At 44.1% G+C, this 17,451-nt stretch overlaps 1 protein-coding gene across 4 annotated transcripts; it reads right to left on the bottom strand.

The window, feature by feature from the left end:
* Window positions 1–2,580: 2,580 nt before the first annotated feature.
* DDIAS (DNA damage induced apoptosis suppressor) lies at window positions 2,581–17,094 on the bottom strand. Of its 4 annotated transcripts, XR_007508861.1 has the most exons (6): window positions 16,878–17,094; window positions 14,358–14,486; window positions 13,213–13,374; window positions 11,922–12,039; window positions 3,330–7,287; window positions 2,581–3,146 (listed from the first exon to the last, which is right to left on the bottom strand). XR_007508861.1 is itself a non-coding variant. In XM_049823448.1 (5 exons), the coding sequence occupies exons 2-5, from the start codon at window positions 14,468–14,470 to the stop codon at window positions 4,717–4,719; spliced, it is 2,964 nt and encodes a 987-aa protein (XP_049679405.1). In that variant the 5' UTR covers window positions 14,471–14,486; window positions 16,874–17,094; the 3' UTR covers window positions 2,581–4,716. The 4 variants fall into 4 exon arrangements, 3 of the variants coding, with proteins under 3 accessions (XP_049679405.1, XP_049679404.1, XP_049679406.1); XM_049823448.1 differs by having other exon boundaries at window positions 2,581–7,287; window positions 16,874–17,094; XM_049823447.1 differs by having other exon boundaries at window positions 2,581–7,287.
* Between the last annotated feature and the right edge of the window lie 357 nt (window positions 17,095–17,451).

The raw sequence follows: 17,451 nt of genomic DNA, 5'->3' as shown, positions 1-17,451 counted from the left end.
TTACATATGTATCTGTATGTAAATAAATGTTTAATCCTTTCCACTTGGTGTTTAAAGTGTTTGATTTGTTTGGTTTTTTGATTCGAACTGCAAAGCAAAGTTGCCTTAAAAATATGTACGAGACAGATTCACTTGATGTGATTTAATATCAGACCAACAAATGAACGGCTGCTAAGGACTTTCTGCTAAGGCTCTTGCAGCATTGGGGCCTCACAAGAAGAGCAAAAGTAGAGCTGCTGTCCGTGGGAGCAGTGTCCCTTTGCACTAGAACAGAAGAAAAATTTTATTCAAAACGAGAGCGATCATAGCAAAGTTTGAAATGCCAAAGAAATGCCGGCAGCAGTCACTAGAGGGTGGTCTTTGACAGAGGTACCATCTTCACTCACCCTCACTGCAGAGCTGGAGCTGGTTAAACTCTGGTCCCAGCAAGATGCTAGGTTTGTGGTGGATGAAGATGATGTTTGTATGCTTCAGTTGTCTTTTATTCTTTGTCCCAGTGCGTTTGTTTTTTTGTTTTTTTTTTTTTTTTTTGTTTTTGTTTGTTTGTTTTTTTTAAATGCTAGTTCTTCTCCTCAGCGTTCAACTCTTTTCATGCTCCTAGAACTCCACTGGTGTTCCCCAATGACCTGCTTTTCTGGGGGCCTAGGATCCTTGTGGACAAGATCTCCTGTTTTAAGCCTTTATTCTTTTGGTCAATACAGAAAGTTTGTGCTCTGACTCATTCTGGGATCAGGTTTCCTCCCCTGTGCTCTGCTCCACATCAAAGATGACTTCTGCTAACACACTGAGAAATGAGCTGTGAAGCTTGAAGACGCCATGTGTCTTTTATTGCCTCTTCCCCTGACCTTGAAGCTCCTTCCTTGGTAAATGTCTGACATGAGGGCTGGACCATCTGCTCTGTGTTCCCCGGGAAGCTGGCAATTTGAGTCAATGATAAAACAGAGAGGTACTCGGAGAGGGAGAAGTCCCTGCATGCTTCTAGGTAGGAACTGGGCAAAGGGAGGCGAAGAAAAACTTCCTTAAAGCACGGACACCTTGGGAACTGAGTATTTACTGAAAGAGAGGAGGGTTGGAGTGTGTTGCCTGTGTGGGTGATGGCTGGAGAAGCCAGACCAAGCTCTTCCAGGGGAAAGGTAAGGGGGAGGTGAAGAGCGGCAGCTCTTCCTTGCAAGGAGCATGTAACCGGTGGGATGTGCAACCTTCTTCTTCTTCGCTGTGGGTAAAAGGACTGTAGGAGCATGAAGGCTCCCTGCAAAAAAAGGGATCAAAGTCCCCAGAGGACGAAATCCAAGGCTGACAGGCTCCAGGAGCAAAACCGAGACAGCTTACTGCCTCTCCTCCATCTTCTCATGTACAAAGTCTTCCTACCAAGCGCCTGGGGAGCTCTGCCCAGAAGATGTCATCTTGCTGACAGGGGTCTGTCACACAACAGTACTTTTTGGTCTCACTATGTGTGCAGTCCTCTTGCACAAAGCTCAGGAGAGCTGGCTGCTCTGCATTAATTTCAATGGTATCGTACAGACAGTCCGACCTAATTAAAAATCTAGTCTTGATTTATGGATTTCTATGCATAGGGAATCAACCACGAACCTGGTGTGCAGTTTCAGGAGTTTTATTACCTTCAGAATTAAACATGCTGAGTTTTATTCTTTTTTTACAAACTTAAAATCACATCAGCTTGCACGAAAGCTATCGCTTACTGTAGTATGTGGATGAATTCTCCACTGAATAAAATCACTCATGCTGGACAAAACATTTCATGTCAAGATGCTGTCAGGTATATGATGTAGAAGGTCTGGCAGTGTTTCATAGCTAGCTGCATCAAGTCTCTGGTGTATCACTTGGATCAGGTCTAACCCTGTGATAAAGTACGTGTTTGTCCAGTTCGTCACAAGGGAGTGCTTAAAGAGCCATGATACTGCAGTCTTGTATTATGTGGGAGGCTGTAGCAGAAACATCTAGTTTCAAGTTTTATTTGTTTGAGCACTGATGTCTTAAAACCCTTTCAATACTGCCTCCCCTGTGCTCAGTGATTTGGGTATGAATAATGCTGGTTTTTTCCCTTTATTTCTTCTACATAAGCTATCGACGCAGATTTACCATTTCCAGGCAGGCTACATTTCTTACTCATTTTCCACTTGCCCCTAACATAGATTCATCAAGTAGGATTTTATTTGCAATAAATACAATTTTTTGAACAGGCATAGCATTGGTGATGGCAGGCAGAAGCCCAGGCTTGTTCACCTGGGCTCACCCTAGAGCCCTGCACTATCCCGACTGAAGCAGTTCTGGTGCTCAGATTTGCTGTCAAGCACAGGGCTAAACCTCAGCTGGGGAAATGATCAGCAGCTTATAAAGGCTATATGGCTGCTTCTATTACTGCCATGGCCCTTTGGCTGTGCCAAGAAGCCCCGCATAGGGAGCTGTGTACCCCTTACAGCACAGCATCGCCATGTTCTGCAGCGGTGGTTTAGGCGGGTGTCACTGGCACAGCACTTAACAAGTGGCTCCACTCACAGGTATGATGCTTGAAGTTACTTTGGTCATCAAATTATTATGTTTAATTCTGCTTTATTTTTGCCCCCCCCCCCTTTTTTTTTTTTGCTACGACTGGATGGTCCTTTTTCTTCTGCTTATGTCTAGGATCCAGGGACTGCAGGGATCTAGGCTTGGACCTGTAAGAGGAAACCCCAAGCCTCTTGCCACCGCCACCTACCTACTGCAGCATCCTTAAAGACTGGCAAGAACTTTCGGGTTGTGCTTGAGTATCTTGCTGGGTAGGACAGCAAGGAGAAAGGGTGGTTTGCTGGTTAAGGTCTTCCAGTGATATCCAGAGCTAGGCTCCACACCCTCTTAATGTTGGGCAACTCTTTGAACATGTGCCTCCATTTCCTCAACTGTTCAGTAAGTAGGGGAAAAACCACCCAAACAACACTGACCAATATGGAGAAACTTCTCTGTAAAGTGAATTTACCTGTGCAGACTTGCTGTGTAGCCATGAGGAACCGTTTCCTTTGGTCAGCCTGCAGGAATGCCTGCAGACTCAGCACACTTGTACCCTTGGTAGGAGAGGCTGTATCTCATTAACACTCTGCTCAGCTGCAGAAGCAGCTTGTTTGATTTAAAATACTCTCGTCACTTCCATCCTTCAGTGAGAAATGCATTTGATTAGAAGGCGCAGAACTTACAGTGGAGACAGAGAAACTGAAAAGGTCTACCTGTATGTTCTGTAAGGGTGAGCCATCCTAAAAACAGCAGGTAGGGGACAAGGTGGTGAAAATAAATGCCCTCGTACTTCCCTGAGTGTCCTGAAAATAATGAGCAGGTACCTAATTATGTTGTAGAGGAGACATGAAGGCACACAAAGATTCCAGCTCAAATCCCAAAGGTCTGGTTTTTTTCATCCATCCCAAACATGGTTTCCATTGGCTGTCTCAAGCAGGTCCTGCCTTACCACGCTGGTTTGTGTGCATGCCCCTGTGAGACCAAGTGAATGTAGGGTTAGGGAAGCCTTTCAGAGTCACACAAGAAGCCCTTCTAGCCCTGATGCCAACAGTGACCAACAACAGATAGTACATAAAATACACAGGAACAAAAAGACGAGCACAAAATGATACATTCCCACAATACTCTTTAACTAACTTCAGCAACTTCTTCCTCTCAGACTTCCTAAGGCAGAGGTGGTGTCTTTATAACCTGAAAGTGCTTTAGTTATCAGTATTGATACAATTTGTTCCTTGCATACAGAGACACAAAACTCTTCTGAACAAACACTGAGTCTAGGGCTTAAGTAGGTGGATTAGAAATTAAGTGAGGCCTCACACATAAAAAACATAGTAATGTCTATCTTGTAGCAGAGAATGAACCAAGTAAACTCTCCTTGTCACCAGTCACAATGTAAATGGTGCATATTCATTCTATGCCTCAAAAAAAACCCCAAAAACACAGCAGATACAGGCCTGCTTCTGGTTCTACAAGTCAGCATTTTCAGGTTGACGAGATCCTGTGGCATCAGGTTCCCACATCCTTCTGCAGGACCTGACCTACAAACTTGCAGCAGCAGCTCCAAGATTTCTCTCTTCAATGATCTTAAATGCAGCTGTTCTGGGTGGGGGATATAGAAAAGCCCAAAGCACGGAAGAGGAAAGACATTGCCAGGAATCTGCCACTAGCAGTCTTTAACTTGAAAAAGCCTGCAGGAAAACTGGGAGCTGCTACTAGCCTTTCAGGATGGCCCTCTCCACCCAACTCAACTCTCTCATAAGATCCCAAGCAGGCTCAAATAGAAGGCTCCCACATGGTATTTGAAATTCTCTGATAAAACTTGGCCCTTCTCCACAGAGAGTCATCAGCTAAGAATGTGGAGTGGACATGGACTGCAGGGCTGCTCTTATGGTGAAAAGACACCACTGTACACTAAAAAACTTCACCTACCTGTACTTGATAAAGTGAGATCTATTAAATAATCACACATTTACAAAAGTTTTTATTGCACATTCTAGACTTAATTTACAATAAAATATAGTAACTGCAAATCCTGTTTCCCCCCGTCTCTGTGGTACAAAGATCTGCAAATAAACGTAACTCATCTTAGGAAGACATATGCCAAGAGGTGTATAAACAATGTAATTGTTAAATAGCTATTTTCTTCTACTGGCTCCTTCCCAAAAGTCTTAAAAGATAATTAAAAAGAATACAGAGTAGGAACATCTGTTTTTAGTATTTTGGCTTATTGGAAAAAGGGGTCCGTGCTTGGAAAAACAACTCAGGAGACCAGCCAGCTGCCCCTTCTAACATATCCCCTGAATAATTTGCACTTGAGAGGAGACTCTTGCCTTCTGAAGGAGAACAAGTTTCCAGGACTGTATCGTTTAAAAACAAGGCCTTCGTGACACCTGCAAATACAGGAGTTGTTAGAATCCTGGCTGTATCCCCAGGGTTTAATCTCTCATTTTGGAAGCACACGTCATTTTCACTGGTCTCTTTGCTTTCAGAAATAGGGTTCCTGCCAGCATGCCCACAGGTCGATTGCAGGTCAGCAGCCCAGCTAACTGTTTCTAAGTTTAAAGATCCAGTTGATTTCAACCTTTTGTTTGCAGATGGAGGGATCCAATCCTCAAAGTTGGCAGGTGGCTGGCTGTTAAGGAACTGCTGTGAAACAGAGCTATGACTTTCTTTGTCTTCTCCATTACTCAGCCTTTCACGTTTCACTAACCTGCCAGTAAGCTGCTGCAACAGAGTGTTTTGAAAGGAAGACCTAGATCGCTTGCATTTGGAATGGATTTTAGTGGGATTTTGAGGGGTGAAGATAGTGCCAGAAGAGCTTTCCCCAACAGGCCACAGTTTCTGGAAAGGTTTTGCCACAGGGGTCGACTGTAAATAAGGAACAAAGTCTTGAGCGCCAACTGAATTGCATTCTGAAGGACAAAAGGAGTAAGTTACTGGTGTACTGTGCTTACTAAAAGCAGGAGGGGACCTGTGTAGGGATGAGCTCGGTTTTGAACTGTTACAGAGAACATCATCTCCACGATAAAGCACCAATTCAGGAGCCGTGACCTTTTCTGTCAAAGTATCTTCCTGTATTAAAGAATTACATGATTTATTTAGGAATTCTACAGGTTTTGCTACCTCTCTTGTACTTGCATCAAAGAGATCTGCAGAAGCATTGTAGCTGCCTTCAGGGAAGACACTGTTCCACAGCATCTCTCTCCTGTTAACACTTTTGAAGGTATTTTCTGACAGTTCTGTCAATGGTTTTAATTCTCTCTTATACAGCCTTCTTGTATTGCTGGGAGTTGTTGGATCAGAGTCCCATGCACCTGTGAATGTAAGATCTGTTCTTTGGCTTGGTGTAGAAGAAGAATTTTCTTTATTTTCGCAACCTGCTAAACAGCTATCATGTGCAGAACACACACAGGTAGCTGCCTTGCTCCTTTTTAAGCAGGAGGTTTCTCCACGTTCAGCAGTACACTGCAGACTAATAAAAGACCAAGATGACTTTGAAATGTCCATATTTGCTTCTTTGGGCTGCACATATCTGCTCTCAGACACAGAAGGCTCTAATGTAACTGGCAAGGACTGTGACAGAAAAGGTAGAGGATTAGGTATAAAGCAAGACGCTCCACATTCCTTGTCAGCTGAAGGTAAAACACTAGAGGAAGACTCACATTGTGACACCTCATCACTCGGAGGATTTGCATTCGACTGAAGACAAGCAAACAGTATGTTCTCCCAACTACCATTCTCTGATGGTGGCAAGTACCTCCCCAAGATGCTTGCTTCAGGCAAATCATCTGCTAGTAAGGTTTGCCTGGGATACGATTTGTTAAGATTTACACCCAAGTTGCTACTTTCAAGAAGGGTCTGTTTGCCTGCATCAAGGCTGGGTGATGTTACAACACTCTTGCCACCTTCTATTCTGGCTAAAAATTCATTTAGGCTTTCTGAGAATGGGAACTCATCCCAAAGCATAAAGTCCGTCTGAGATGCTCCAGCTACATTTATGTGATTAGATGCCAAGGCATCTCTCTCGTAAAAAAAGGAGTTGTGGGATTTTTCTGGGTAAGAATAATTTCTACTATTAGTCTTTGGGTAGATGCTTTTTACCCCAAATTCCAAGGGATGTTGTAACAACTTGGAACTGTTTCCATGTAAACACTCTGTCTTTGAAGAGCATACTCTCTCTAATTCTCTCTCTAATTTATCAGTTGCAGAGATACTGTCAGTCTGACAAGGCTGTGAACTCAATTCATTATCCTCCTCCTTATTTCCTTCCTTCACAGAAGAGCTACAAAACTGTGAATCCCAAAAAGTTTGATTGTTGAGGCTTACACTGCACAATTCTGCAGAGACAGGCTTCCCCTCTTGTTCATGCTGTTCACTCACCAGCTTTCCCACTTCCAGAGTGGGAAAGTCTTCCGTTGTTACCCAAGCAACAGATGAAGTCAGGCTGAAGGACTGCTGCCAGGACCCTAAAAAAGTTTCTCTGCCACTAGACTGAACAAAATAGGAGTTTCTGCTCAGGCTAGACAAGCTGCTGAGGTCACTGACAGGTTCATCTATTGGAGCTGAAGATGCATCAGGTAAGTATGAGCTGTTATTACAGCTCCTGAATTTTGCCAACTGCAGGAGCTGATCAAAGTAGCTGATAACAGTAAAGCCAGTAACAGCAGCGTTTGGCAGGAAGATCTGGGAAGCTGTAAGCTTTTTTGTACTTCTATTAATTCTGGAACAGTTTTGCAAGATGCTGCTGACAGCAGAACGCCCTCCATCTTCACTTGCACAACCCTGGGGGGAAAAAAACCAAAAAAACCAAACAAATTCAAAACTTAGTACAATGCTTTATTTTGTGATAGAAAAAAAAAATAATTCAAGTCTTTTAAGTCAGGCTTAAATTTAGGTCTTACTTTTTGTCAGGATCTGCAGGGAAGAGAATACAAAACAGTCTGTCACACAAAGCAGTACGCCCTGGGAAATAAGCACTGGCAAGGGCTATAAAGGGCATCACAGTGAGAGGTTCTTTGCTTGTTGCAATTATGCAGAGTTTTGGAGCTGGAAAAACAACCAAGAATTCTAAGAAAGCACTTCACAGAAAATTTCTTCCTCCCTTTAGGGCACGGGGTGCTTCCGGGCTTCCTCCAGTGCAGTTCTGTGCAAATGGCTGACTGCCTACGGCCAACACTTTTCTTTTATCTAGGAGGCACTGGGCAGTACTTGAAGGAAAGCCCTCTGGTACCAGATACCTGACTTGGCAGCTCAGCTATCAAAGCCAGCATGATATTTTCTATGCGCTACCTCTGTGAAAGGGAAATAAGCTACAACCTTTATCTTCTCAGATTTATTTGGAGAGCAGTGTTTCAAAGGAGCCTCAGCTGCAATCCTTTATAGAACCTGCTTCTCTCTACACAGAAATTTCAGGTAAAAAATGACATTAAAAGCAGAGGGAATTATCCAATGTTTTGAAAGTGGAAAAACCCTTTTCCTCCTCCCCCTCAAGGTCTGGCAATGCCAGAGAGGCCAAAAAGCAAATATAGCTGTCTCAAATTCAACAACCCTCCTAACTCCTGAGTCTATGCAAAGGTTGAGGCTGAAGGCTGTTAGCTAAGGACAATATCCTTCTAGGTAAGTCTTAAAAAAGTATGTTATGTTGATTCTGAGTTTTATCTGGCAGAGTGCAACTGTATGCATAGCTGAACACAACTATATGGAAATGTTTACAGCCAAAGGCTAAACAAATGGTCTTCAAATGTGTCTTCAGTCCTTGTGTGTGCATGAGCAGCAACAATGCTGTTGATATGTAGAATTACTTATATTTGTAAAGGCACCAGACATAGAGACGTGGTCATAGAACCATAGAATCACTTAGGTTGGAAAAGACCTTTAGAAATTAAGGTCTTAAATTCCAACTGTTAACCTAGCATTGCCAAGTCTACCACTAGACCATGTCCCTAAGCACCACGCCTACACATCTTTTAAATACCTCCAGGGATGGTGATTTAACCACTTCCCTGGGCAGCCTGTTCCAATGTGTGACAACCCTTTTGGGGAAGAAATTTTTCCTAATAGCCAATCTAAACTTCCCCTGCCGCAACTTGAGGCCATTTCGTCTCATCCTATCTCCAGCCACCTGACAGAAGAGACCAGCACCCACCTCACTACAACCTCCTTTCAGGTAGTTGTAGAGAGCGATCAGGTCTCCCCTCAGCCTCCTTTTCTCCAGGCTAAACAACCCCAGTTCCCTCAGCCACTCCTCATAGGACTTGTGCTCCGGACCCTTCACCAGCTTCGTTGCCCTTCTCTGGACACGCTCCAGCCCCTCCATGTCTTTCTTGTAGCGAGGGGCCCAAAACTGAACACAGAACTCGAGGTGCGGCCTCACCAGTGCCGAGTACAGGGGAACGATCACTTCCCCAGTCCTGCTGGCCACACGATTCCTGATACAAGCCAGGATGCTACTGGCCTTCTTGGCCACCTGGGCACACTGCTGGCTCATCTTCAGCCGGCTGTCAACCAACACCCCCAGGTCCTTTTCCACCGGGCAGCTTTCCAGCCACTCTTCCCCAAGCCTGTTAGCGCTGCATGGGGTTGCTGTGACCCAAGGGCAGGACCCAGCACTGAGCCTTGTTGAACCTCATACAACTGCCCTCGGCCCATCGATCCAGCCTGTCCACATCCCTCTGTAGGCCCTTCCTGCCCTCCAGCAGATCAACACTCCCGCCCAACTTGGTGTCATCTGCAAACTTACAGAGGGTACACTTGATCCCCTCATCCGGATCATTGATAAAGATATTAAACAGAACTGGCCCCAATACTGAGCCCTGGGGAACACCACTTGTGACTGGCCACCAACTGGATTTAACTCCATTCACCACCACTTTTTGGGCCCGGCCATCCAGCCAGTTTTTTACCCAGTGAAGAGTATACCTGTCCAAGCCATGAGCAGCCAGTTTCTCCAGGGGAATGCTGTGGGAAATGGTGTCAAAGGCTTTACTAAAGTCTAGGTAGACAACATTCACAGCCTTTCCCTCGTCCACTAAGTGGGCCACCTTGTCATAGAAGGAGATCAGGTTGGTCAAGCAGGACCTGCCTTTCAGAAACCCATGCTGACTGGGCCTGATCCCCTGGTTGTCCTGTACATGCTGCGTGATGGCACTCAAGATGATCTGCTCCATAACCTTCCCCAGCACCAAGGTCAGACTGACAGGCCTGCAGTTGCCCCGGCCCTTCTTGTAGATGGGCATCACATTTGCTGACTCCCAGTCAACTGGCACCTCCCTGGTTAGCCAGGACCGCTGATAATTGATCGAAAGTGGTTTGGGGAGCACTTCCACCAGCTCCCCGAGTACCCTTGTGTGCATCCCATCTGGCCCTATAGACTTTTCTGTGTCTAAGTGGTGTAGCAGGTTGCTAACCATTTCCCCTTGGATTATGGGGGCTTCATCCTGCTCCTCACCCCTGTCTTCAAGCTCAGTGAGCTGGGTATTCTGAGAACAACTGGCCTTACTATTAAAGACTAAGGCAAAGAAGGCACTAAGTACCTCAGCTTTTTCCTCATCCTTTGTCACTATGTTTCCCCCGCATCCAATAAAGGATGGAGATTCTCCTTAGCCCTCCTTTTCTTGCTAATAGGAACATTTTTTTATTGTCTTTTATGGCAGTAACCAGATTAAGTTCTAGCTGGGCCTTGGCCCTTCTAATTTTCTCCCAGCATAACCTCACAACATCCCTGTAGTCCTCCCGAGTTGCCTGCCCCTTCTTCCGAAATTCATAAACTCTCCTTTTTTTCCTTAGTTCCAGCCAAAGCTGTTCAGCCAGGCCAGGCTTCTTCCCCGCCAGCTTGTCTTTTGGCACATGGGGACAGCCTGCTCATGCACCTTTAGGATTTCCTTCTTGAAGGATGTCCAGCCTTCCTGGACTCCTTTGCCCTTCACGACTGCCTCCCAAGGGACTCTGTTAACCAGGCTCCTGAACAGGCCAAAGTCTGCCCTCCAGAAGATCAAGGTAGCAGTTCTGCTGAGCCCCTCCTTACTTCTCAAAGAATTGAAAACTCTTATTTTGTGATCGCTATGCCCAAGACAGCCACCAACTATCACATCACCCACAAGTCCTTTGTTTGCAAAAAACAGGTCCAGCTGGACACCTTTCCTAGTTGGCTCACTCACCAGCTGTGTCAGGAAGTTAGCTTCCACACACTCCAGGAACCTCCTGGCCTGTTTCCTCTCTGCTGTATTGTATTTCCAGCGGCCATCTGGTAAGTTGAAGTCCCCCACAAGAACAAGGGCTAGCGATTGCGAGACTTCTCCCAGCTGCTCATAGAATATTTCATCTGCCTCTTCATCCTAGTTGGGTGGTGTATAACAGACTCCCACCATGATATCTGCCTTGTTGGCTTTCCCCCCAATTCTTACGCATAAACACTCAACCCTATCATCACCATCATTAAGCTCTAGACAATCAAAACACTCCCTAGCATACAGGGGTACCCCATCACCTCTCATTCCTTGCCTATCCTTCTGAAGAGTTTACAGCCATCCCTTGCAGCACTTCAGTTGTGCAAGCCACCCCATCATGTTTCCGTGATGGCAACTATGTCATAGTTTTCCTGCTGCACAATAGCTTCCAGCCCCTCCTGTTTGTTTCCCATGCTGTGTGCATTTGGTGAATGGGTTCCAGTTAAATAAAGTTAATCCATTAAATCCTCGAACTTCCATGACTTAAGATGCTATGCATTAGGAAATTCTCAGCTCAGATACAAACCTCATGGTACCTGTGGGAGAGGAAAACCTCCTGCCAGGTAGGATTTAGCTCACAGACTTCATAACGACTCACACAAGCACCACTTGAAGAGAACTTAGAAGACTGCTTCTATGGAAATATTACTAAGAACTAATATTTCAAAGTCTGTTAAACACATAAAAGAGCCACAGATGCATATGTTGAACAGCTGTACTTTTATCAACATTTTTAAACATGCTCTTAAATCCAGAAGTATTAAAATGTTGCAAGGGGATGCGTTTCTCCTTACATGTCAGACACCAGGAGACTATGCAGCATGGGAAAGGTAGGACAGTGCTTGAAAAGACAGTCTGTTTCTTGCTTGAACTGTACATGGTTTTTCACAGACTCCAAGCTGTTACTGATATGCACAGGAGCTGGCACTGCTCAGGCTCTCTGAGAAGCAGCCCTGACAGGCTGTCAAGCTGACTACTGCCATTCAAGATGGCTTTTGGATGCGATTCATTTAAAATAACACAGGAGTCAGGGGAAGAGGAGCAGAATTCTTCCCATGTCCTAGCCCTAAATTTTCTCAAATTCCCAAAAGATGTTGTACATGATGCTTTGGTAACTCAGTCTATGCCTCTGACTGGCTACAAGCTAATGAAAAAACTCATTGTAAGAGAGTAATGTGGATTAAAAGTTACCTTCACTCCAAATATAAATCTTTTTCCAATGAAACAGGTTTCCACTGCTTGAACTAACACTCCTGGAGGTGCATCTGTGTTTGTTTCTCCTGACAGCTGATTGAAGTCTTGCATACACCTTGAGTAAAAACATACAGAAGTATTGGACCAACAGAGGAAGGCTTATATAGCATTTTAGCTGTAGCATAGGTAGGACACATATTAAAGAGAAGATACTGTGATAGCTTAAACTAAACACAGAATGAAAACAGGAAACCACAAACCTATAAATTTGATTGTTTAGTTCACTTAATTTCTTAGTGAAAAAGGAGGAAACAAAACAACCACTCTGAATAGGTTTAATATACACACGACTTTCAGGTCTTCCCTGTGTGGCTGTGATTTTTGTATCAACACTGTATAATGCTCTCAATATGCTGCTATTGCTTAAACAGCCTTTCTGCCCGCATCTTTACAGCGACAGCAATATCCATATTAAGACATGCAAATAACTCTGTTTTTTCACAGCTGACAGCAGTACAGCAGTCTAGTGTAGAATGCCTGCCAGGAGTATGTTATTAATGATGCTAATATGGGATTTAAAAAGTGTTCATCTTTGACCCAGTGATAACACAAGGCATTGGAAAATAACAGAATAGAGAAAGAATCAGTGAATGTATCTGAATAGCCCATCCTGGCAGTTTCCCATGTCAGAAAGTCTGCAGCTTATAATGTGGGTGGTCAGGCTCTGAGGACTAACAGGCTTTCTTAGAAAACCCTCCTTTCTAAAGGAAAATCTCGTCACATTGAAGAAAAGTCATAAGGTGCACACTTTTTTTTTTTTTTTAATCCAAACTGTTAAAGAAAACAAAACCCAAGGGCTCTATCTTTACCTTGAGATTCTTCTTCTAAAATCTTGAGGAAAAATTATGTCTAAATCTCTGGAAAAGCCAACTTACTTAGTAATGTGATATTAGACAAAGGAAATTCAATCATCTCAAATAAAGGAGGAAGGACACAAGGAAGAAGCCCAACCAACCAAACTGTGACGCTCACTTAGCAGGTAGCTGTAGCTGCCTTCAGTAGATGAGTGGAGGATCTCTTCTACTACATAGAAGTAATCCATCTCAAAATTTCCAGATTTCAGGAAGACACCAAACTTTTCTCAAGGTGATGGGTACCAAGGAAATGCTGGAAGGGAGCACTTTAGCAGCTTCTTCCCACTCGTCTCCCCACCATCCAAGCTCATCTCAATTTTTTTAAGCTGAAGAAAAAGCAGCAGCTGTATAGTTAGAAACAATCCATTCCTTACCTCTGCAGATTTTCTGCGGTGACCCCAAAGAACGGATCTAAGCAACTTCCAAACACGGTAATGTCAAATAAATCATTAGTGTCAGCAATCTTTAGGGACAATCTATATCTGTAGCTTGCATCTTTAGCTTCACCTGTGCAGCCACATTTTACACAGTTAAACCTGACAAGACAGTAAAAGGATAAAAAAAGATTGAACACATGAACTGTTAATCACTGCTGAGGTAAGAACTTATCTGCAGCCCTAAGTATTACTACTATAATGTATCAAATATTCCATTACAAACTATAAGATTCTTTCTTATTCTTTACTCCTTGAGGCATTAATCTCACCACAGACTCAGCAAGGTGTCTGTATCATGACAGAATCCCTCTGGCTTCTTTTACTGATTTATTAAATGCTAGCCTGTTGTGAAGTTGGAGAAAGACAGTGGGCTTTTACCCGCTGGGGAGTAATTCTGAATTATTTGCACACCCATTTTTTGCGTTTTGTTCTGGTTTTGGATTTTTCTTCCTGCAGCTTTAATATAATACCCAGATTTAAAAAATCATCAGGAAATAGCACTGTTATCATTTGCTTCAACAGAAATAAACAACAGATATTCTTGCTTTGTAAGGTCAGCAATGTGCTGACATTCACTGATGTACTGTTCTTCTGTGTGTCACAGATTTCACATAGCAGTGGGATTAAAAAGGAAATCCCATACCTTTCTGGACACACAGTAAGTGGAAGAGTCATACAGGACTACCTGATGCATTGCACACATAAAATGAGAAGAAATGAAAAAAAATTAGGCCTTGATTTGCAGGGCTTTCAACCAATGCTTTCCAACTTAGGAAAAGCACTGAAGAACTAGACTGCAGGGGATGCACTTGGAAGCTATTAACACACAATTTATTCTCCTAAACTGTTCTTCGATACTGCATGGCACTGAACGCAATAGAACTCTTGATCCGTAACAACCTCCAAGCCCCTACTGAAATACAAAGAGATCTAAATAGTGGTAAGTAACATAAATATCTGAAATTAGCACTTATTTCTACAATGGCTGGATTTTCACCAATTTGTTTCAACTTGTGTTCAGCTAACAGAGATTCCCAAGGCCTCTGACTGTTACAATTAACAATCCCCAAAACAGGACATACCTCCTAGAATCCAGTATCAGCCTAGAAAAGCAGTTTTGACAGGCAGGATAGATGAAGCAGGAGTTCTGGACGGAAATTACAGAGGCAGCCAAGAGTCCTCTCACGCTATTCATGTGCTCACCGTATCACCTGAAACAAGTAAGTCAAAACAGTCCAAAGAGTTCTCATTTCTTGAGATGTTAACATTAACTGCTTTTAGCTGGGTTTTTTGAACATTTTGAAAGGCAGCCTTCAGGAAACTATGATCTCTGTTTGAAAATGGTAATCCAACTGAGGCAACATCTATTATTACCCTTAATTAACCCTTTAAAAAAAATAATGAAGATATGTAATAAGAAGCAACAGGCTGCCCAGGGAAGTGGTTGAGTCACCAACCCTGGTGGTATTTAAAAGACTGTAGACATGGCGCTTAGGGACATGGTTTAGTGGTAGACTTGGCAGCATTAGCTTTACAGTTGGACTCGATGACCTTAAGGTTCTTTTCCAACCTAAATGATTCTATGATTCTATGTGTTCATGATATTTGCATACTACTGCAGATCAATCATGCAAAATCCCACTAAATATTTAGGGAATCTTTATTAGAACTATCCTTGAGCACAGCACTGCAGCAAATTGGTTTCTGTTTTTTTTCCTTAATTTAGAATGAAGTCACAACATGGGGTTAAAAAATGAAACGATTCTACACTTGTAATTCTGCAAACGCCTTCAATACCAATGACTTTGAAAGGAGAAGATGCCCCAAAAATCTCAGAAGGGCTCGCAATAGCAACTATATTCATGCCCTTTGAGCCAAAGGAACAGCTCTACAGTATTTACCATTGATTTCAGGAAAGAGGCCATATGGATATGACAAATAAATGAACTGAATGTTTAAATAAAGAGGAACTAATTTATTTTTATTCAGTATTACTTTCCTGCAGAATTATCTTGCCTTTACTGTCAATATACTTTCCAAAATATCAGTTTTTAGGAAATGTCCCCTATTTTAGAAAGTTAACATTTTTCTCAGCAGATGCTAGAAACATGTAGACAAAAATACTCTAAAGGACCTCAAATCATTCAGTTGCAACTTAAATGACCAGAATCTTCTCTACAGCTGAATTAAAGGACACCTTAAGAATCCTTCTTTGCACAAGCACTGTTATCACAGTAATAGCTAAATATACAACTCTTCTCAATGTAAGCTGCCGAATAAACTCAGAATAGGAATTGAATTCACATCTTCATCCCAGAACTCCCTCAGGGAGGCAGAAGGCCAAGGAGATAAAGGAGACTCAAGTACAGCTTTTACATGCTAAAACCATTCATTAATCAACAATGATGTTTTGTTAGTATTTTGCCACTAAAAAAAGTTCAACTTACAGGCTATCCCTTTGCCCTCAGGGGCACCGTTCTCAACGTTCTGGTAAAAACAATCTCTGTAACATGAGTACTAGAAAAATGTGAGTGGCTAAACTAATTACTCTGAGTAGTTCAGAGAAGAAGGGAAAAAAACCCCCAATCAATCAGCTATCCCAATATTGCCCTTGGCAGAAAGGCGAGGAAAACGTGAGGAAGACAGAGGCAGGAAAAGGTAAAAGCTTTACTGGGGGGGCCAACAAAAATGAAAAAAAAATCTGTCTTCTGAACATGTATTAACAAGAGACTCATTTGACTTAATATATTAAATGGTGCATGCCTTCAATTCCTGCCAAAACAGAACTATTTTATTTTAGTTACAGTACAAGATACCAGTAGAAAGTACATGGAAAACATACCAATATATAGAAAAGAAATAATAACATTAAGTCTGATTTTGTCATTGTCCAAGAAAGTGGAACTTGGAGAAACCAGCAGGTGCTTCGCATTCCAACTGGTTTTCAACTTAGAACTATATAAACAAAGTATACTGTTGTCTGCAGTTTTTAATGAAATAACCCCCCCACACACACCCCAGAAAACACAGCAAATACTTCAAGTATTCCACTAGAATATGGGAGATAAAGCATAGCATGTGCGTATTCACACTGCTTCTGGTAAGAGTTCCTTTTAGAGCAAACAGACTCAAGTTCTACACCTCTATTTCCCTTTGGCAGAAATATAGCACATAAGTTAAAAAAGGACTGTACAAACAGATCTGCTTTACTTTTTTTTTTTTTTTTTTAAGAGCGCTGCCCTTCAACAGCCCTGAAGTCTCACCGAGTTTTCCATCAGTGCCTGCTGCCCTCCAGCGGGCTCATTGTCTTAAACTCTCCCTAACAAAAAAAAAAAAAAGCAAAACCCGAAACGCACAAGAAGAGTTGTAACAGGTCTCACACTGCAATTTTCACCCCTTAACCAGCAACCTCCTCGCCCACTCCGGCCCCGAGACGCCCCCGGAGGCCGACAGCCAGCAGCCAGGCCCAGCTCGCCGCTGAAGGCCAGGCGGAGCGGCCTAGCTTCACCCCCCCCTCCCCGTCGCTCGGCCTGGGCGCTTTAAGCTTGGCTCAACCCCCAAGGAAGCGCTTCAGTTCCTGAAGCATTACCGTTCTTACCGACCTGCCGATTTCAGCGCCGTTATACGTCGTCTCCCGCCCCAGGGACCGCGCTGAAGGGACACGGCGAAGGGCAAGGGCTGCCCTCGGCCCGCAGAAAGGCGATTACCCCGGCCGCGCCCACCATCGCCTCAGCGCTGGCCCCGGGAAACCGCAACCGCGGCCGGAGCCGTCCCAGCTCTGAGGAGAACCCGGAAGACCGAAGATGGCGGTTGCCGCGGGCCGTTGCTGGGGGCGGGGACGAGGCTGCGCTCACCCAATCGTGACGCAGCCCGGCGGCAGGGCCGCCCCACTTGCCCAATAACAAAGCGAGGGCGTCAGCCTCGTTCTCACGCGGGCACCCGGCGACCCGCAGGGCGGACCACGTGCTTCAAGCAGCCACTCGCCGTCTCCTCACAGGACGCCCCTTCCAAGCCGCCGCAGCCAACCGCGAAAGCGCGCGCGAGCGATCCTGGCCTCCGCAGCCAGTCAGAAAGCCCCGCTACTTAGTGCCCACCCCCTCCACGTGCGATAACCCCTCCCACTTCGAGAAGGGAGGGGTGGGGCGGGGGAGTCGCCTAGCACCGCCTTAGCCCAGA

The sequence above is a fragment of the Accipiter gentilis genome, chromosome 19, assembly GCF_929443795.1.
Source record: "Accipiter gentilis chromosome 19, bAccGen1.1, whole genome shotgun sequence".
Classification (NCBI taxonomy): Eukaryota; Metazoa; Chordata; class Aves; order Accipitriformes; family Accipitridae; genus Astur; species Astur gentilis.
Note: the sequence above shows the minus strand (reverse complement) of the source record. Positions and strands in the feature narration are given on the sequence as shown.